General features: G+C 64.8%; 1 protein-coding gene across 1 annotated transcript in view; it reads right to left on the bottom strand.

Moving 5' to 3' along the window:
- ITPR3 (inositol 1,4,5-trisphosphate receptor type 3) overlaps positions 1-20,738 on the bottom strand; it is a gene marked incomplete at its 5' end in the record, with an annotated part of 67,810 nt that overhangs the window by 15,450 nt on the left and 31,622 nt on the right. The window contains 26 exons of the mRNA XM_081093627.1: positions 519-644; positions 736-861; positions 1,056-1,307; positions 2,150-2,350; positions 2,436-2,558; positions 3,452-3,577; positions 3,951-4,025; positions 4,100-4,264; positions 5,308-5,473; positions 6,313-6,370; positions 6,823-6,952; positions 8,024-8,223; positions 8,898-9,039; positions 9,529-9,673; positions 9,758-10,009; positions 11,361-11,543; positions 11,934-12,053; positions 13,098-13,270; positions 13,708-13,869; positions 15,824-15,965; positions 16,519-16,679; positions 16,813-16,912; positions 17,628-17,770; positions 17,959-18,009; positions 18,528-18,623; positions 18,882-19,028. Coding sequence (XP_080949753.1) covers positions 519-644; positions 736-861; positions 1,056-1,307; positions 2,150-2,350; positions 2,436-2,558; positions 3,452-3,577; positions 3,951-4,025; positions 4,100-4,264; positions 5,308-5,473; positions 6,313-6,370; positions 6,823-6,952; positions 8,024-8,223; positions 8,898-9,039; positions 9,529-9,673; positions 9,758-10,009; positions 11,361-11,543; positions 11,934-12,053; positions 13,098-13,270; positions 13,708-13,869; positions 15,824-15,965; positions 16,519-16,679; positions 16,813-16,912; positions 17,628-17,770; positions 17,959-18,009; positions 18,528-18,623; positions 18,882-19,028 — 3,765 coding nt within the window. The remainder of the gene's footprint in view (positions 1-518; positions 645-735; positions 862-1,055; positions 1,308-2,149; positions 2,351-2,435; positions 2,559-3,451; positions 3,578-3,950; positions 4,026-4,099; positions 4,265-5,307; positions 5,474-6,312; positions 6,371-6,822; positions 6,953-8,023; positions 8,224-8,897; positions 9,040-9,528; positions 9,674-9,757; positions 10,010-11,360; positions 11,544-11,933; positions 12,054-13,097; positions 13,271-13,707; positions 13,870-15,823; positions 15,966-16,518; positions 16,680-16,812; positions 16,913-17,627; positions 17,771-17,958; positions 18,010-18,527; positions 18,624-18,881; positions 19,029-20,738) is intronic.

Raw genomic sequence — 20,738 nt, 5'->3', positions numbered from 1 at the left:
TTTTGAGAGCCAAATTTTTTAAACTTAAACTATATAGGTAGGTACACTGTTATTAACTTAATTAGGGTGCTCCTAAGCTGGCCTTTGCTAAAAACGTCATCAAACTGATTGAGGTACGTTCACTGAGGTCGACCCCTTCCAACTCTCCCATCCACACTCGTCTTGTATACTTGTTCCGTCTGTCTCCTTTCGTTCATCCTCTCTATATGTCCAAACCATCTCAACACACCTTTCTCAGTCCTCAACACTGCATCTTCTGTCACTCAACACCGTCCCCTAAAATGAACTTAATAAACTTTACTTAAAGTTTTAAGTCAACTTTGCACTGTACGGGCGCACCCACACATGGTATTTTGTGGAAGAGCCACACTCAAGGGGCCAAAGAGCCGCACGTGGCTCGCGAGCCGCGGTTTGCCGACCACTGGCGTAGACAATACTCTCGTACAGCCTCTCTGCACGACAGGCCAATATAAACACGTATGCTGAGCCCTCCCCACACGGGGCGGCGGCGCGCTCACCTGCAGGGAGGTGCTGTTCTCGGAGAACGGGGAGCTGAAGAAGGCGCTGATGGTGTCCAGCACCACGCTCAGCACGTACTTCTCCAGGGTGGGGTCGGCCAGGCGCTTCTCCCGCTTACTGCACACCTGGGCGCAGAGAGAGGCCCGCGTCCCACACGGCCCTCCACGGCCCCCCGGGAAGGCCGCCCGCCCCCCGCAGGCCGCGCCCGGGACAGACCCGGGCCATGTCCAGGGTGAAGTTCTCGAAGAGCGTCCAGATGTGGTTGCTGGTGTAGATCTCCTTCATCTCCACCTCGGTGTCCACATAGCAGTGGTTCACGAAGTTCACGTAGGCCATCTTCACCTGGGCGGCGGCGGGAGGTCAGGCGACACCCGTTTTCTGCCCACGTCCCCCCGCCCTCCCACGCTTCCCTCCTGTCCACTGCCACTTCCTTCGCCTCCCGGGGCTCCAAGGCTGTCGGCCCGGCGCCAGCACCCGTCCCTGCGGCCGCCCTGCCCCCGCGCCCTCCCCGGCAGCTCCCGCGTGGACGCAGCCACCTCCGTGATGCAGTCCTCGTGGGTCACCACGGACACCACGTCCTCCAGGGGCAGCAGGGAGGTGCACTTGATCTCCGTGTAGACGTTCTTGCCCTCGGCGCAGGCGGCCAGCAGGTCCACCAGGGAGATGTGGTACATGAGCGGGCTGTGGTCCTCCACGCCGTCCCGGGCGGCCTTCATCATGTCCAGCAGGTGGGCCAGCGAGGCCTTGTCGTTGTAGAACACGACCACGTCATCCCCTGCGTTGGTCAGCTGCAGACGGGGAGGAGGGAGTGTGTCGGAACCCTCGGTCCAGCGGGCCTGGAGCCACCCCCTCCTGCACTTACTCGACACTCAGGAAACTCTCCCTGGCCATCAGGGACACTGAACCCTGGGCCCGGAAAGCTCCCCCTCTCCCGCTGGGAAAAGACGCCCCACTTGGGCTGGTCTCAGAGGCGCCTCCTCCAGGAAGCCCTTTGTAATCCCACCCCGCCCAGCTCACGCCTCTCTCCCGTGTTCCCACGGCCTGTGATGTAAACCGTCGAGGGCACATGCTGCGTCTCCTCGTGTGAGCGATTACATTGTCCACAGTAATGCACCAGCACGACACAGCATACCCAGCACACGCGTGTCCTTCGCAAGTTCCCTGAGCGCACGCCACTGTGGCTCCTCTCCCCGGCCCGCCCCGCGCTGGACGAAGCCCGATGGGGGCGGCCCCCACCCTCCATGCCTTCAGCCATCAGGTGCGTACTGAGTGCCTACTATGCGCCACATGCTGGGGCCTGGCAACGAGCGCAAAGGACATGGTCCGTGTCCCCCACCCCAGAGTCCATGTCCCCACCCCCAAACTTACTCCACCGACTCCCCGGGGACACAAGGTCCTCGGCACATGGGCGCGTGAGGACTCGTAAGTCAACGATAAGAAATGACAGTGTCTGCGTTCAGGCCCGTTGTCTGAGTTCTCCTGGCCCCACCTGAGCCCTGCTCCGCCTGCCTCTGCGGCCCCTCCACACCCAGCACCCAGAGCTCCTTCCGTGGCCGCCCACGACTGTGTCCCGCCACCCAAGCCCCTCTCCGTGGCCACCCGAGCCCCATGAGCCCCGGGCCCCCCTCACCTCAGTCATGATCATGTCCTGGCACTTCTTGACGTACTTGCCCTCGGCCTTGATGACGGTGTGCAGGAAGTCCAGGTACTGCACGTGGCGCCCGTGCGTGGCCAGCAGGTGCACGAAGTGCTGCAGCACCGGCTCGCTGACCTCCGAGCACAGCTGGTAGTTGTTCAGGAAGATGTGCTGCATGGTCTCTGCCTCCAGGAGCTGGGTGCAGGTGTCCGTCAGAGGTCAGAGCGGGTCCCGGCCGCCGCCCCTCCGCCCACCGGCCCGCGCCCGCCCCGCCCCTCACCCCGGGCGTGAGGAAGAGGTGCAGGTGCTTGTGCAGCAGGGCCTGGTTGCCGGGGTTCCCCGCACAGAACTTCTGCAGGAACTGGTGTGTGTAGCGCAGGATCTCCATCATCTTGGCATCGCCCTGGGCACAGAGGGGAGAGGGTGCTGGGTGCTCCCAGGAGGACAGGTGGGGGGTGGGTCAGGGCTTGGGTTCAAGGTGAAAGCTGGGGCTCCAGGTCAGGATATGGAAATGTGAGGAGCAGAGGGTGAGAGGAGGCTGGAGTGGGGGAGCAAGGCTAAGGGGTCAAGGTCAGGAGAACACTGGGATGATGTCAGGGTCAAGAGTCAGAGTGAGGCTTGAGACATATCAACACCAAGGCCAGCCCAGCTGGTGTGGCTCAGTGGTTGAGCGTCAACCTATGAACCAGGAGGTCATGGTTCGACTCCTGGTCAGGGCATATGCCTGGGCTGTGGGCTTGATCCCCAGTGTGGGGCGTGCAGGAGACAGCTGATCAATTATTATTCTCTCTCATCACTGATGTTTCTCTTTCTCTCTTCCTCTCTCTCTCCCCCCCTTCTTCCCTGAAGTCAATAAAAATATATATTTTTTAAAAGATCAAGGTCAGCCAAGGTGAGGGGTGGAAAGGTCAAAGACTGAGACGGGGCTAAGTTTGGAATCGGGGTGGTGGGGGGGGTGTAGGGTGAGTAGCCAAAGTCAGGAGCAGGGTGAGGCTGAGTTGACATTATGGTCAGGGAGAGGCTGAGGGTCAAAAGCTAAGATGAAGCTGAAATGATCAGGATTAGACCAAAGAAGAAGACAGAAGCTGGGGTCAGGGTCAAGAATCAGAGTGAGGCTGGGGTCAAATCAAGGTCAAAGTGGATCAGGATGAGGGCAGAGGGTCAAAGGTTGAGATGCTATTGAGGGGTCAGGTGTGTTGGGGACAGGTCAGGGTGAGCACGGTGAGCCCAGCACTGGGGATCAGTGGCTTGGGCTGGGTGGGGGTTCAGGGTGAAGCTGGCGGAAGGGGGGGCCACCTTGTCGTAGGGGATCTGCAGCAGGTCCAGCATGACCTTGTGGGCATCCATGTTCTTGAGCAGCCGCTGCTGCTTCTTCCTCATCTGCTCCCCGACGCCGCACATCTTGTTCAGCCGCTCCAGGATCTGGGGGGAGGGGCGTGAGCCAGGGCCCCTCCTCCCACAGGCCTCCCCTCCCCCGGCCACCACAGCTGGTCCCAGTACACGTCGGGGACAGGAAGGGAAGGAGCCGCGGCCACTGACTCAGGTCATGGAAACAAGGCAGGGGACTCGCACCCAACCCCGCCCGTGAAATGCGAGAACGCTGTGACTGCAGTGGAATTTCACGACATTCCTCCAGCTCCGAACAGTCCCATCTGGACCTTGGTGGGTTGTTTTTAACGGGAGGGAAAGCCGGAAGACGTCTACCGTGAGGGCCGGTGGCCGGCAGAGCTGGGAGGCGGAGGGCCGGCCCCCGGGGCTCCAGGGCCGCAGACCCTTCCCTGGGACCCGCACTCACGCCCTTGACGATCTGGTAGTTCTCACTGCTCTTCTCCCCCGGCGGCGGCAGGAAGCCTTCCTCGTCCGTGGGCCGCTGGGGGCACAGGGTGGGGTCAGCCCGGCCCAGCCTCCCAGGGCCCTGGCCCCACTCTCCGCAGCCCCGCTCACCTCCTTCTTGTCTTTGGCGGTGCCCGCCTCCACCTCCTCGCCCTTGCCGCTGCCCTTCTTGTCCACCCACAGCTCCGACTTCTCCACCATGGTCCGCAGCCGGTCCAGCTCCGCCTTAATGACCTTGTAGTTCTCCACGTCCTGGGCGGAGATCAGCAGCTGCACCTGCAGGGGGGGCGGCTCTGCCTGTGAGACAGCGGCCCAGGTCCACTGCCCCACAGACACCCTGTCCCGTCCTGTGGCTCTGCCTGTGAGACGGCGGCCCAGGTCCACTGCCCCACAGACACCCTGTCCCGTCCTGTGGCTCTGCCTGGTGAGACGGCGGCCCAGGTCCACTGCCCCACAGACACCCTGTCCCGTCCTGTGGCTCTGCCTAGTGAGACGGCGGCCCATGTCCACTGCCCCACAGACACCCTGTCCCGTCCTATTCAGGCTTCTGCTGCTGGCGTCTCCACTCTACCATCATTCCCCTCCACGTTTATAAGCCCACCACCTCCGAGAAGCCTCCCGATGGCTGCAGCCCCTGCACGCCCTGCGTGAGCTGCCTCATCCCTGGCGTCAGTCACTCACTGCCTCTCACCCCTCGGCTGCGGCCTGTTACTTGTTCACTAGGACCCTGACCAGGGCGGGGCGGGGCGTACTGGCATCACTGAGTGCTGCTCCCTCCCCCCGTCCCCACTCGGGGTCAGTGGGTGAGGGAGGAAGGCCCCTGGCCCCAACCCACCCCTTCAGTAAAACAGGCGTGGACAGTGACCACGTTGCCAGCGCGGCTGCCAGAATTCCGTAAACGCAAGGCCAACACCCAGGGCTGCTACACAGCAAGCACTTGTTAAATGCCAGCCCCATCCCACAGGGAGCCGCAGAGACCACACGTCACAGTAACGAAGCCCTGTGAGGGCTGACTGCGCGCCAGCCTGATGGGAAGCACTTAGCAAAGCGCACAAGATAGAGCTCGCCAGCTGCCAAGTGCGTCACATCCTAGGGAGTGACAGCCCGTGAGCCAGGCTGAGGAGAGGTGCAAGTACCCAAGACGTAAGGAGCTCAGCAAGGCCGAGAACCCCAAACGTGCTGTGAGCACCTCTTCCATCACCGCTAACCCCAGTGCCCAGCGCAGGCGGCGCGTGGCCAGGGCAGCCTGCCTGCTCGGTGCAGGTGGTCCTCCCCCACAACCCCCTGCTCCCTGAGGGCCAGGCTGAGCGGGGCCGCACCTGCTTGAAGGTGTGCATGGCCTCCTGGCGCTGGCTGAAGTGCTTGAAGAGCAGCTGCAGGGCCCCCGAGACGAGCGGCGGGTAGTCGTGCATGGTGAGGTGGATGAGCACGCGCAGGAACGTGCGGCCGCCCTCGTCGTCCACCTCCAGCATGCTGCTTGTCTTCCTGCGGCAGCGTGGGCACGGCTGGCTCGCTCCTGGCCACCCATTGGGCAGACCCAGCGCCCAGTGCAATATTTGCTAAAACTACTGATATTTTCTCACCACAGGACCCCCCCCCCCGCCCACCCAGGTCCCACAGGGCTCGCCCTGATGGAGCCGGAAGCAGAGCTTCGAGGGGATTCATGGACGGAAGCCGGGGCCTTGAACACGGACGGGGAAAACATCTCTATCAGCCTCTAACCAAAATGCAGCTCTTCCTTCAATGAGGAAAAACGAGCGGCATCAATAGAGCCCGGGTGTTCTCCCGTCACCCTGGAGCATCCGGCACCCGCCGCTGCTGGAGGAAGGGTGCCCGTCCCCCGCAGGGCTCGTCACCTAACGCTGCCTAAGGCGCCCAGAGCCAGGCCGAGGTTGCTGGCACGCACATTTGTTCTCCTCGGTGTTTTGATGGCTGCACCTCATGCCACTAGCTTCCTCTGTCATCTCACGAACTTTACGTTATGAATTTATAAATGCCGCCTCAGAGGGCCCAAAGGCTTCTCGAGACACAAGGTGTGGCACAGAAATGGGTGAGCCCCACTCCTGGGCGACCCTCCCCACTCCAGCCTCCTGGCCCGTCCTGGTGCAGGGGCGCAAAAGCCCTCAGGGAGCAGGGCCATGACCACACCGTCGCCTGTCACCGGGGTTGGGCAGACAAGGGAGGGTCAGGGCAGAAAGCCAGGGGATGACAGAGGGGGGCCCGGCCTGGCCGTGGGAAATGCAGCCCATCCCAGGGGTCTCAGGTCTGCGTTGCTATCACCTACCCAACCCACACACAACCCCCCACTTCACCCCTGGCCTTACCCCACTCCAAACATGGCCTCCGCCTGCTCCCCAATGCGATCCAGGTTCATGTTGGCAGCTGTGGGGAGCAAGAGGGGGAGATGGGGCAGGTGGGTGCCAGGTGCAGGAAAGATGGAGAACACAGGGGTGAGGGATAGGGAGACACCCAACCCACCCCTGCTACACCTGGTTGGGTGGCAGCCCCTCTGCCTGCCCCTCCCTGGTGGGGAGGTGAAACCATCCAGGGAACGGGCTGCGCAGCCCACTGTCCCGCAGGGATGAGCAGAGTCCTGGGTCGGGGGTCTTGGTCTGGCTCAGGTCCTGACTGGCCATGATTCGGGGCAAATTCCTGCCCCTCTGTGGGCCTCATTTAAGGAATAAAGGGAATGGTTCCTGACCTTTCCCTCACTGTGGCAATTAAGTGAGACTATGGGGACGGAAGGCCTTTGCAGGTTGGGAAACAGGGAGGTGTGGGAGCGGGCCCCAGGCTCCGCCCGCAGTTGTGTGGACGGGGGAGGCCGGTGGGCTCACTGGTGGAGTCGAAGGCAGGGGCTGTGCCGTCGGCCCCGCTGTCCTGCATGGGAAACACCTCCACAAACTCCTTCTTGAAGACGGACAGCAGGTAGGAGATGCGGTAATCCAGGCGGACGTTGAGGATGAACTGGAGGAGGGGAGAGGTGGGGTGAGGACTGGGCTGAGACAGGAAGCCAGTCCTGCTCCTGGGGCCCTGGGGTGACAGGCACCCAAATGAGCTCCAGCATTCGGGGGCTCAGCACAGTTCTTTGGGGGTATCACGGGACAGCACGACCAAAACAATCAAGACCCTGCTCCCCAGGGAGGTTCAGGGCGCCCTCTCCCCATTTCCTAAAACTCCTCTCAGAATGAGACAAAACCCCCAAAACCACTTAGCCTCTCCCCCAAGCCGGACGCTAACAGGAAGGGGCATGGAGCTCCCCAGGTCCGAAGGCCACCTCGTGTCCTCCCACCCTGCCCTGCCAATGGGCCCCAAGTCTCCGGGGCGGGTGGGGAAACCGGGGACTGTGAGGCCAGAGGTCACTGTGGGGTGGGGGTGAGGACACAGTTTGCACACACCCCAACTGCCTGCATCCCCGGGGGGGGGGGGAGTGCAGAGCGTCTGGCCACACCCCAGGACTCAGAGCCCCTCCTCTGACTCCCCTGAGCAGGTCCTGCCGGCACTGGGTCGCCCCGAAGGTCGCTGCCTTTCCCTTCCCATCCTCTGGGGGCACCAAGGCAAACGCAAGGGTCCTCCCTCCTCAAGGCCCTAACAGCCCCCTCCCCAGTGCTGCTGGGCGTCTCAGAGGAGACGCAAGGAGGGAAGACTGTCTGCCCGCCAGGAAGCTGGCTCCCCAATCTCTAGCTCCGCTTCAAAACCTGTGTGACATGGAAAAGTCCCCTCCCCGTCCTGTCCTCACCTGTACAGGGGGGCGGAGCCAGAATCCCCGGGAGGGCTGTCACAGCCCAGACTGTGGCCCCACCTCCAGTGTTCCGGTCCCAAGTCTGGGGCAGGGCCCATGAACCTGAGTTTCTAAGTCCCCAGGGGGTGTCGGGGGGCTGATACTGCCGGTCCCAGGACCACAATGTGAGGGCCCCGGCTGTACAGCGACCCTCATGCGACACTGTGATCTAAGGGGAATCGCCCACCCACCTCCCCACACCGCCCACCCTCCTGCCCATTCCCACACCGCCCACCGCTCCGCCCGCCCGCGGGCACCTGCAGGATCTCCAGGATCTTCAGCTTGGTCTCCATCACCACGATGTCCTCATTCTCCTCGAACTTGCTTCTGTCCAGCGGCTCCGCGGCCCCGGCCTCGGCAGGCAGGCTGGGCGCTCCGAAGACGGACTGCTTGCGGTTCAGCACCATGGTGGACATCATGTGGCCCACGCCCTGGATGGACCGCCGCACGTTCTTGCCTGAGGCGTGGGGAACAGAGGGGCTCACCGAGGGTGCACGCAGCCACCCACACCCCCCACCTGTCTGACTCCGTCTCCATCAGCTGCCGGGCAAAGCCCCGCAAGGAAGGGGCCAGGCCAACCCAGGAGGCTCCCTGGGGGAGGTGAGCTTGAAGCCCAATCGGGGAAAAGGGAGGGCCAGGCAAGGTGAGGAGCGGGGAGACCAGGGAGAACTCTCAGGTGGCATCGTGAGCTGCCACAGGGCACGGGGCGGAGCCGCGGAGAGCACTAAGAGCCAGGTGCCCGTCCCGGTGCACTGTTTGTTTAGCCGAGTTTATGCCACCTGGGGGTGTCCGTAAGGGCAGGGCTGTGGCCCGTCCCTCAGGCTGCCCCCTCGCTCCTCACACTCCCCAGTGGCAGGACTGTGTCCTCCTCGGACCGGGAGCTCCCCAGGCAGGGCCGGTGTCTCCCCTCCTCCCTCAAGACAAAGCTGCACGGGGTCTCCACAGCCCAGGGCAGGGGGCCCTGCTGGCCCAGCCTAGGGTGAAGGGACTGGGCCGAAAGACACCCCCTCACAGCAGAGCCAGGAGGCGAGCTGCACCAGGAGGGGGTGGTTGATCGGAGAGGAGTTCTGGTGCTAAGAGGAGAAGGAGGCGCTGAGGGTGGGCGCGGGTGACTCGGTGGGCAGAGCTCACCGGCCGAGTCCTCGTAGGCCTGCAGCATGGCGGGCGGGCCCTGCACGCAGTCGATGATGCTGAGCAGCGTGCGTGTGAGCCGCAGCAGCTCGCTGAAGCTGTAGAAGCCGAAGTAGATGAGATTGTGCGCCAGGCTGACCACCTGCGGAGAGGGGCGGGGCGGTGAGCGTGGGCGGGGCCCGAGCGCGGTGGGCGTGTCCATGGCACGATGGGCGGGGCCTCGGGACAGGCGGGACAGCTGGGGAAGCCAGGGCTCTGGTGGTGAAATGGGATCAGGTTCCTCTGCGGCTGTGGGGCTGCGTGGAGGTGGAACCAAGGGTCCCAGACAAAGGCCGCCCGGCCCCAGTGGGTTACTAGGAAGAGAGGCCTGCAAAGGAGGCTACTGTGGGGGAGACAGGGCAGAAATGCAGGCAGTGGGCGTGGCTCCGGGCGGTGGCCTGTGACCAGCCCAGGCTGATGAGGGGAGGGGACTGGGGCAGCAGCCCCCCCAGGTGAGGAGAAGCCTCTCTCCTGGGGAGGCTCAGCCGTCTGTGCCCCTGCCTGCTGGGCTGCTGAGGGAAGTGAGGCAGGGACCCACCACCCAGCCCTGGCGCATCGAGCCCAGTGCCCAGCAAGCGGGAGTCCCGCCCACCTCGAAGGTGAGCTTGTTCTTGTCCTCGTTGGCGAAGGGCACGGCCTCGCCGACCACGTTGTTGAGGTAGTCCTCCACGAACTCCATGGTGCTGGCGAACTTGTTCTTCTTGTCATCTCGGGCGGCGTTGAGGTTGGAGTCATAGCTGGGGGTGGGGGCAGTGAGGCTGAGGGTCCCTGAGGTCCGCCCACCCCGCCGTGCCCGGCCGGCCCTGCCCCACCCCTCTCACTCCTTGATGGTGATGGCCGTGGGGATCTCGGTCCAGAGGCGGGCAAACTTGACAGGCGTGACCAGCTCCTGGGGGTCGCGGTCCACGTGCACGTGCAGCATCAGGTGGCAGAAGGAGGCGCGCAGGTCAAAGGGCAGCATCTCGTCGGCCATGCACAGGAAGATCAGGTCGACGCCCAGCTGCTGGGAGATCTCGTGGATGGCCAGGTACTGCCGGTCCAGGCACATGCGGGCAAAGAGCTTCAGCTGGTACCTGCGTGCAGGGGGCATGGTGAGGGCCTGGCAGGGGGCTAGCGAGGGCTGCTGGCAGGGCCTGGGCGTGAGAAAGTGGCAAAGGGGCTTGGGCTCCACCATGCACCAGCCACTGTCACAGAAAGGGCACATTCTGAGCGAGAGGAGATGGACAAAGCCTGGACTTACGGGTGTTTGCAAATCTCTCCCAACTGGCTAAGGATGCAAGCGCTTTCTGGCTCAGCCAGGACAGGTGCTGAGAGCAAGGCTGGGATGTGGCAGGAGAGCGTGAGGAACCAGCCTCGGGAGGGTGAGGGCAGGACTGGGGGTGGGGTGGTTGGAGGAGGCGGCATCACGCCCTCTGCTTGGTCCTCAGCCCTGCCTTACCTGCCATGGGCTCCGTGCTCACCCCACAGCTCTACCCTCGGGCAGGTCCCTTTACCTCTCTGGCCTGTCTCCTGAACTTCACCGAGGGAGAGGGTAGTCCCTGCCCCACAGGGGCCTTGAGGTTTGGGTGAGTGACGGGTGAAGGGCTTGGAGCAGTGCCTGGTGGACAGGGAACGTCTGATACGTTACGCACTCTCCTTGGTTTTAAAACGTGTGTGGAGGCAGGTTTGGGTTCCTTCCAGGCCTGTCACTGAGCTGAGCCTGGCCTCGGGGTCCCCCAGTGCTGCTCGGGCAGGTGGAGGCAGGAGGCCCGCGGAGGCTGCGGGAGCTCTCCCCCAGCAGGGCGGGCTGCGGCCTCCTGAGGCGGCCACGGGGCACAGGACACGGGGGGGGGGGGAGGGGGGGGGGCGGGCTGCGGCCTCCTGAGGCGGCCATGGGGTACAGGGCACGGCGGGGGGGGGGGAGAGAGGGGTGGCGGGCTGCGGCCTCTGAGGCGGCCACGGGGCACAGGGCACGGGGGGGGGGGGTGGGGGGGGAGGGGGGGGCGGGCTGCTGCCTCCTGAGGCAGCCACGGGGCACAGGGCACGGGGGGGGGGGGCGGGCTGCGGCCTCCTGAGGCGGCCACGGGGCACAGGGCACGGGGGGGGGGTGGGGGGGGAGGGGGGGGGCGGGCTGCTGCCTCCTGAGGCAGCCACGGGGCACAGGGCACGGAGGGGGGGGGCGGGCTGCGGCCTCCTGAGGCGGCCACGGGGCACAGGGCACGGGGGGGGGGGGGCGGGCTGCGGCCTCTGAGGCGGCCACGGGGCACAGTGCACGGGGGGTGGGGGCGGGCTGCGGCCTCTGAGGCGGCCACGGGGCACAGGGCACGGGGGGGGGGGGGGGCGGGCTGCGGCCTCCTGAGGCGGCCACGGGGCACGGGGGGGGGGGGCGGGCTGCGGCCTCTGAGGCGGCCACGGGGCACGGGGGGTGGGGGGGCAGGGGGGCACCTGTAGTAGCTGAGCACGTTCTCGTCGTGGGCGTTGCCGGCCCGCGCCTCCTGGGCCAGCTGCCGCACGCTCTTCTCGTGGTGCTCGTTGTTCTTGTCGGTCCAGGTGAGCCACACCTCCTCCTCGGAGTACTCGATGGTCAGGTACTCGTGGGCCTGGGCCATCTCCTTCACGGGCCGAAGCCTGCAGACCATGGCCCGCCATCACCCACGGGACTCCACCCAGAGCCCGCCCTGAGCAGCCCGGCCGCACCGTCCTCCCCCCTGGGGCTTGCCCAGAGCCAGCCAGGCTCCCAGGCTGCCTGCCGTGGGGACCCACGTCCAGCTGGAACCCCAAACAAACCGCGAGCTTCTTGAGGGCAGGGCCTTGGTTCCTTCTTGTGCCCCCTCCCCCCCTCCCCCCGCACCAGCACAGAGCTGGGCACACAGCAGGCACTGGGTACATGTCTGCGGAGAGCGCTGGGTGCCAGCTCCAGCCTGAACCCAGCTGGGCCCCAGGTCTGAGGCGGCCGGGAGCCAGGCAGGGTGCCAGCTGGGTGGGACGCCGTGGACGGGGGACATCGCGCCTGCTCACTCGGTCTGGATGAGGATGTCGCTGTTCTTGGGGTCCAGCACACACTTGCAGATGAGCTCCTGGGTGACGGGGATGGCGATGTGGTTGGACACACACAGGTCGGAGAGGTAGTCCAAGAACCTGGGGTGACAGCAGGGGTGGGGGCGCTCAGAGCAGCTCCCCTTCCCCAGTGGCTGCACAGCCCCCCCCCCCCCCCAGAGCTTGGAGATGTGCTACCAGAGACAGCCCTGCGTGGGGCGGGGGTGCAGGGGTGGGGGGGACGCTAGTGGGGTCCAGGGAGTCGGGATAAAGGAGGTGCAAGGACAGAAGTGATATTCAAAATACTTAACAACTGACTCAACACAGGCACTGACTTAGCAACTGGAGGAGGGTCTGAGGGCCTCGGGCTGCCCCAGACGGCAACCCTCTTGTAGCCAGACTGGGCCCAATTAGGAAGGGACCCTGGAAGGGGCTGGGACGCCAGGGCCTCAGTGAGGGGGCAATTTACCAAAAGGGGCAGGAGCATGTCAGTGTTTTAACAACCAGCAGAGGCCAACTTTCTACCCTGGACAGGGGTGGAGGAAGAAGAGAGTGGGGGCAGCAGGGAGGGCGGGCCCACCGGGGCTGGGCAGGGGTGAGGGGTGGAGGGAGGGGGGCAGTGAGGAGGGCAGCTGACCTGGGCTGGGCAGGGGTGAGGGGTGGAGGGAGGGGGCAGTGAGGAGGGCAGCTGACCAGGGCTGGGCAGGGGTGAGGGGTGGAGGGAGGGGGGCAGTGAGGAGGGCAGCTGACCTGGGCTGGGCAGGGGTGAGGGGTGGAGGGAGGGGGGCAGTAGGGAGGGCAGCTGACCTGGGCTGGGCAGGGGTGAGGGTTGGAGGGAGGGGGGCAGTGGGGAGGGCAGCTGACCTGGGCTGGGCAGGGGTGAGGGGTGGAGGGAGGGGGGCAGTAGGGAGGGCAGCTGACCTGGGCTGGGCAGGGGTGAGGGTTGGAGGGAGGGGGGCAGTGGGGAGGGCAGCTGACCTGGGCTGGGCAGGGGTGAGGGGTGGAGGGAGGGGGGCAGTGAGGAGGGCAGCTGACCTGGGCTGGGCAGGGGTGAGGGTTGGAGGGAGGGGGGCAGTAGGGAGGGCAGGCCCACCTGGGCTGGGCAGGGGGGAGGGGTGGAGGGGGGGCGGGGTTGGGGGTGCTGACCTGGGCTCCCGGTTCTTGCGCACCAGGCTGACGAAGGTCTCCACCTCGGTCTTGGTGATGTGCTTCTCCAGGAGCTTGCGGTTGTTGTGCAGCAGGGCGGTGATGGTGTCCTCGGCCAGGATGTCGTAGCCAATCTGGGACTGCATCATCCCAAACTGCTTGGCGATGTGCTCCTGCGGGGCGGCCGGGCTGGGGGTCAGGGGTGCAGCTCTGCTCCAGAGCACTGCCCAGACCCGAGACAGGGCCCGACACTGGCAGGGGCCCCCGACCCCAGGACGGCGGCATCCAGGAGAGGAAGCCCACACTGGGCAGGAGTGGGGGTTCTAAACAGAGTTACTGGGTGCGCGGTCTGTCCCTCCCAGGGTCAGGCCTCCGCGAGGGAGGGGCCTTGTCGGGCAGGACCAGTACATCATGTGGGCCCCATGCAAAGTGGAACAGCAGGACCCCTGTTCAAACTTAAGAATCTCACAACGGCAACAGAGCATTAAACCCAGCGCAAGGCCCTTCTGAGCAGCCAGGTCACCGGCCAGGAAGCCAGCCTGCTGTCTGGGTCCCTGTCCAGCCCCCAGGGGGCGGGGGGGGGGGGGGCCGTGGGGCGGGCCAGCGGCACCTGGTTCTTGCGGTAGTCCTCCTGGGAGTGCCGCAGCACCCGGTAGCAGAGGCGGAACATGTGCTGGTAGGGGGCGTTCTTCTGGTCCGACAGCTCCTCCAGCCGCACCAGGGGGCCCTCCCCGCCCTTGTCGCGGAAGGGAGCCTTCAGAATGCCAAAGATCTGGGGGAGCAGAGAGTGTGAGGAGGCGTCTCCCACACCTGCCTGTACCCCTAATTACCCAGGAACCCGAAGCCCCAACTGCCCCTGCCCCAAAGCCACCCCACATTCACCCGCAGCTGATTCTAAACTGAACTAAAATATGTATTTTTTAAAAATTGATTTCAAAGAGGAAGGGAGAGGGAGAGAGAGAAGCATCGATGATGAGAGAGAATCATTGATCGGCTGCCTCCTGCACACCCCCAGTGGGGACAGAGCAAAACCCGGGCATGTGCCCTGACCGGGGATTGAACCCTGACTTCCTGGTTCATAGGTCAAACTTCAACCGCTGAGCCACGCCTACCGGGCAGATTGGATGCAGATTGGGTACCGTTGCTAACTTTCTTAGCCGTGATAGCAGTCCTGGGTCCTGATTCTCAGGAGGTGCGAGCTGAAAACTTGGGGGGGGGTGCCCCGCTTTGGAACATGAGCGTGGGCGTGGGACGGACGCTGAGGCGCAGCGCCACCTGCAGCCCAGCTGGCGATGGCCGCAGGTGCCTGCCGGCAGTGCGCGGGCCGTGTTCTCGTCACTATTCTTGCAATACTGTCTCAGTATTTAAAAACTTTCATAATAAAAGCTTAGGAAAAAAAAGTTAAGCACAAGTTCTGGACCCCGCATCCTGAGCTCCGCCTGCCCTGCTGCGGGCTGGCTGCTGCTCCTGTGAGCCCTGTCTCCCTGGGACATGGGGAGTAACGGGCCCTCGGGCCGAGGGGATCACGTGAGCCAGTGCACGCAGGGCACATGGTAAGTGCTCACTAAATAGAGTTTTTACTAACGGGGGTGACGAGGAACTGCAGGGGGAATGCAGCTCAACTGGAGGTGGGAAAGGGCAAACTTAGAAGGCCGAGCCCTGGTCGGTGGGCTCAGTGGTTAGTGTCAGCCTGGGAGCCAAAGGTTCTAGGGTTCGATTCTGGGTCAAAGGCATATATCTGGGTTGCAGGTTCCATCCCCGGTCCTTGTAGGGGCACATGCAGGAGGCAGCCAATCCATGTATCTCTCACATTAATTTCGATATTTCTCTTTCTCTCTCCCCCCACCCCCCCACCCCACCTCACTCCCCTCTTCCCTTCCTCCTTTCTACTCTCTCAAAGAGTCTATGGGAAAAAATACCCTCAGGTGAAGATTAACAAAACAAAACAAAAACAAACAAAAAAAGCCCCTGGCTCCCGGTGCCCCCCCCAGGTCTGTGCCCCTGGCTCCCTGTCCCCAGCCCAAGGCCTGTGCCTCTGGCTCCCTGTCCCCACCCCTCCCAGGTCTGCACCCCTGGCTCCCCTCCCCCCTCCCCAGGTCTGCGCCCCTGGCTCCCTGTCCCCCCCTCCCCAGGTCTGTGCCCCTGGCTCCCTGTCCTCCCCCTCCCCAGGTCTGCGCCCCTGGCTCCCTGTCCCCCCTCCCCAGGTCTGCGCCCCTGGCTCCCCTCCCCCTCCCCAGGTCTGCGCCCCTGGCTCCCCTCCCCCCTCCCCAGGTCTGTGCCCCTGGCTCCCTGTCCTCCCCCTCCCCAGGTCTGCGCCCCTGGCTCCCTGTCCCCCCTCCCCAGGGCTGTGCCCCTGGCTCCCTGTCCTCCCCCTCCCCAGGTCTGCGCCCCTGGCTCCCTGTCCCCCCTCCCCAGGTCTGTGCCCCTGGCTCCCTGTCCTCCCCCTCCCCAGGTCTGTGCCCCTGACTCCCTGTCCCCCCTCCCCAGGGCTGTGCCCCTGGCTCCCTGTCCTCCCCCTCCCCAGGTCTGTGCCCCTGGCTCCCTGTCCTCCCCCTCCCCAGGTCTGTGCCCCTGGCTCCCCTCCCCCCCCCAGGTCTGCGCCCCTGGCTCCGTCCTCCCCCTCCCCAGGTCTGTGCCCCTGACTCCCTGTCCTCCCCCTCCCCAGATCTGTGCCTCTGGCTCCCCCCTCCCCCAGGTGTGCACCGCAGGCCATGGTGGTCGCCCACCTGCTTGAGGATGTTCTGCTCCCGCATCAGCTTCTGCCGCTCCCGGTTGGGCTTGGTGACCATGATGTCCAGGACGTTCTGCCCGTTGTTGGGGACGTCGCTGACGAAGAACACCAGGTCCTCCAGCAGCTGGATGACGAACCTTCACCAAGGGCATGGAGACGGCACGCGTGAGATGCCCGCCGGGGAAAGCCCCAGGACCCACCCAGCCCGTGCCCCCCCCCCTCCATGGGCAGCTGGCGCTCCCCCCCCCCCGCACACACACACACACACACACAGCTCTCCAAAGCACAAAGCCCATGCCCTTCCCTGCCCGCTTCACCCTGACCTGCTCTCAAAACACCCCTCACCCCCCTCCTGCCCCAAGACTGAGCCGCGCATCCACACCCATCTGAAGGGACAGCAGGGCACCGCGGGCGTCTGGCGCCAGGGGCTCTGCATTTCCATCTGCCACCGACTAGCTGTGTGACCTGGACAGTCTCTCCACCCGACCCCCAGGCCCATCATCAAACCAGGGCCGGTTCCGGGAGTACGTGAGCAGGGAGGCGGGCGGCCGGCCAGCCGCGGGTCAGTCCTCACCTCCGCCTCCCCGCCCCAGCCCCGCCTGCCGGCTCCTGCTCGGTGGCTGCTGGGTTCACCAACAGCAGACCTGGAAGACGGCCCCTGGGGAACCTCGGGAGCCTCCCCGCGCCCACCTGCGGTCGTTCTGGCTGATGAAGCCCTCGTTCAGCTTCTCCACGGCACTGGCCAGCATGGAGCTGGCATCGTTGGCAAAGTCCAGGTCTCGGATCTCAGACACGGGAACCGACACGATGGCAAAGGCCTCCTTGTCCTCCTTGGTGGGGCAGGTGCCCAGCTGCAGGGACAGAAGTCAGCCAGGGCACTCAGGGGCAAGCCTGGGTCTCAGCCCCAGCCCCGGCCCCGGCCCCAGCCCCAACCCCAGCCCCAGCCCTGGCCCCGGCCCCGGCCCCAGGCCCAGGCGGCCCCACCATGAGCCGGATGGGCCGCTCCTCCTCCACGTCGATGGGCACGTTGGTGCTCTGGATCCACGTGTTGGTGCAGAGGTGCCGCAGCCGCACATACGAGTTCCTGCAGGAAGGACCCGAGTGTACACAGCACGCCCGGCGTCTGCCCCCCAGCCCGCTTCCCATCTCCCCGCTGACCACACGGGCCCGGGTGGGTCCCCTCCAGGTGAGGAGCCAGAGGAGGCCCTGCGCTAACACTGCACGAACCCAGGCCCCGGCCTCGCCCACGCCCACACCCAGAGCTCCACGCCAAGGCTTGTCCACTTGGGACCAGAATTCATTGGACAAATGAGGCTGCGTAGCCATGTGTCCCGTGTAGCGTCAACATGCTGCTGTCACCGCGGAAAGCCATGGCTTTATGAAACGTGATGACCTTTCTGAAGTAAAAGGCAATCTGAACCTCCAACAGCACCTGCCCGAGAGCTGCAGCCAAGGGCACGGCCTGCGGTGCCTCAGTTTGTCCCCTCACCCACGCTGGTGATGGGCACACTATATCCCGCTGGACAGGGCATGTGCTTGAGGGCCCTACGAGGGCTAACGCCTGACGGACACCAGGGAGTCTCCTGATGTGACTTATGTCCTAGAATCTCAGGGCTGGGGGCCTTACAGTCAGGGCCCCCCCCCAACCCCCGCCCAGACCCACTGGAGAGAAGGCATTTCAATAGAGCAGTGCCCAGGGCTGGCACATGACAAGCATCCAGGGGTGGTGAGCTGCCTACATGGCTCAGAGCTCAGTCCCAGAGGGACAGTGAGGCCACAGGCACGTGGCGCCTACTCACCGGGGCACGAAGGAGTCCGTTTTCTGCAGCGTGGTGGGGTCCAGCTCAAAGAGCGAGGCGATGTCGTTGCCGTGGGGCACAGCCACCAGGCGGTACTTGATTTTCTCCCCAGCGTTCCGACGGCCTGGGCGGCCCTGCACTCCCTGGGTGAAGACCCCAGCTCAGGCAGGAGCCCCTCCCTCCTCTCAGGCCCCCTGGAACCACCGCCTCCCACCCGAGAGGCCTGCCCTCTCCAGCCCACCTCCCGGGGTTCACGGGCCCCCTGCCCGCCCACCCCCAGGGCGATGCACGCCACTCTCCCCCCAGCCCGGAGCCCTGCGTGCGTCCTCACCGCTCCTGCTGCCTTGGGGTCAGAGGCATCACCCTTGTAGCTGGGGTTCTCCTAGAAGGAGAAACAAGTCGGGGAGCTCTTAGACACCCCGCTATACCACGTGACACCCCCACACACACACACACCCGGAGACAAAGTTCATATATGTCCCCCAGGGGTGCCCACCTCAGCCCCGAAACCCATGTGACTCCTGGGGAAGCCGCCAATGGGAGCCCCCAGGCCCTGCCCTCCACGACCCCTCCGGAGCCCCACGATGAACACACACACGCACACGCACACGCACGCACACACACACACACACACAATGCCCAGTCCACACAACCTGTGCAACACAGACAGACACGGATGCTGGGAAGTTCGCTCCCTATGGTAGCCCAGCTCCTGGCACCGGGCAGGGCACAGGCATTCTTACAGGCCCATTTACTGTCACGCGGTTACTTGCCATTTGTTAAATAAGCGCCTGAGTGCAGAGAGGGAGGGTCCAGACACGTGTCTGCGTGTGGCGTGCACCAGGCACACAAGCCCGGGAGCACCAGCCTGGGCTCCCGGATGCCGCTGCCCCCACTCACCTCAGCAGCCAGGTAGTTGCCCGTGGCCAGGTGCTTGAAGCGGTACAGGCCGTTCCAGTGGCCAGCGCCTCCACGGCAGGGGTCGTGGTGGACCACCTGGGGTGCAGGGTGAGGCGGGTGAGCTACCCGCAGGGGGTGCTCCGGGGAGGCAGGGGCAGGCAGGGCACTGGAGGCCTGCGGAGCTCTGGGCCGGGGCTCCTGGGCCTGTCCTGGCCCCTTGGCCGTGTAGGGGCTCAGAGGAGGGGCAGGGACCACCTTCCCCATCCCCCCCCCCACAGTGATGGAGGAAGAGGGAGGGTGGAGCCAGAGCTGGAGAGAAGGGCTGGGCCTGGGCGCCAGGGGCAGGGCTCTGACCTCCACCTCCCAGAGGGCGTTGGAGCTGGTGGCCGAGGTGGCGGACTGGCGCAGCGTGGTGCGCAGGAACACCTGCAGTTTGCCCTTGTACTCGTCGCACGTCAGGAACTTCTCCTGCTCCGCGTGGAACAGCCGCACCACGTCCCCCTGCAGGCGGGGGGTGGGCTCAGGAGGGACCAGGGCCTCCCCCGCAGGCGCTGCCGGCTGCGCCCCATTTGCTCCTTCCAGAGCCGGCAGCAGAGGGCGGCCAGGACCCTCAGCCAGACCCCAAGTTCAGAGCCCCCTCAGCTGGGGCAGACACGCTCCTGCCCAGCGTCCGCCCAGCCTTCCGTGTTCACACCTGTCCTGGATCGCGCCTCCCGTCAGTACCCCTGGCCTCCAGGGGTCAATCCCGAGGCTCCCCTCCACCCGCCTGGCGGCATCTCTCCTGGCCCTCCCCGCCCGGCCCTCCCCGCCCAGCTCTCGGGCCTCGCGCCCATCCCTCCGCTCCCCGCTGGCTGAGTGGCTGCGGTGCAGGGACCGGGGCCTGTTCATCGCCACAGCTTAGCACACTGAGACCAAGTTTGGCTCCTGGCTCCGCTTTTCGAGCTGTGTGACCTGCGTAAGTCCCTAACATCTGAGCCTCACTTTCCTCTTCTGTAAAATGGGAACACCGTGCCCTCCTTGCAGAATGTGTGATTCTAGTTTGTATGACGAGGTACCACCACACTCTTACCACATGCCAGCTGCTGTGTGAGCCCTCTGCATGACCTTCTCACCACTCCACGCCCTAGCCCTCCGGCACACATTACCCCGTTCTACAGGCGCAGAAACTCAGGCACAGAGGCGGTGCATGCCTGTCGATGGTCACGTAGCCAGTGACAGATGGGGCATGAACCCGTGCCCTCACCTCTCCACCTCACTCCCCCGCGGGCCGGCTGCTCCCGTTATCACTGATGGCATATCCGCCCCTACACTGCGCCGGACACAAGTTCTCACAACATCTGGGGAGTGAACGCCTGAGCGGGCGAATGAAGGAATGAAGGGATACACACAGACTGGCCCTGTTACTATGGCAGAACCCGGTGGCTTCTGTATCCAGGCAGTGCAGGGCGACAGCAAACACGGGGTGGCTCTGTTAGCTCAGGTCTCACTTCCGAGTCGCCTGGAGTCTGACATCGGAGCCATGAGCCACGGCAGGTTCACCCCACCACTCGGGCAGCACCTCGGGGGGCAGCCCAGTGAGTGTCCTATTCTAAGTGTTACACAGATGGGGAGCTGGAATGTGTAATCAGGGAAGGCTTCCGGGAAGAGGTGGCACATGGGCTGAGCCTTGATCGATGTGTGGATGACGTGCAGGTTTAAGAGAGGGAAAGGCACAGAGCAAGGGTAGATGGGAAACAGCCTGGGAGATGGGAGGGAGGAGGAGGGTGCGGCAGCCTGAGGAGGACAGAAGGTCTGACAGAGCAGCCTGGCTGGTGGAGGGGGCAAAGGGAGCATCGCAGGCTTCTGGGCAGGGTCACGTGCAGCAAACACAGGCGGCCTCCTGATGTAGCCGCTCGAGGGCCTGTCACCTGTCTCTTTATAAGTACCGCGCGCTAACCGATTGCGCCAAGGGCCTGTCACCTGTCTCTTTAGCAGGTATCACGGCCAGGTGTACCGGCTGATTCCCCCAGCGGGGAGCCCCACCCTCGCTGCTACCTCTAACTCTGCCCTCCACACACTGCCTGCACCCAGGAGGCTGCTCTGTGCCCTGCAGCCCGAGGAGCCTCTGAACGCTCCTCCTTCCTCCCCGCGTCTGGTTGTCAGGGTTTCTCCAACGGCCTCCCCACCTCCTCCACCCTCTGCTCTGGTCCCTCCCAAAGTCTTTCCCGGTCC

The sequence above is a fragment of the Myotis nattereri genome, assembly GCF_964212035.1.
Source record: "Myotis nattereri genome assembly, chromosome: 6".
Taxonomy (NCBI): domain Eukaryota; kingdom Metazoa; phylum Chordata; class Mammalia; order Chiroptera; family Vespertilionidae; genus Myotis; species Myotis nattereri.
The sequence above is the reverse complement of the archived record's forward strand: the minus strand, read 5'-3'. Positions and strand labels throughout refer to the sequence as shown.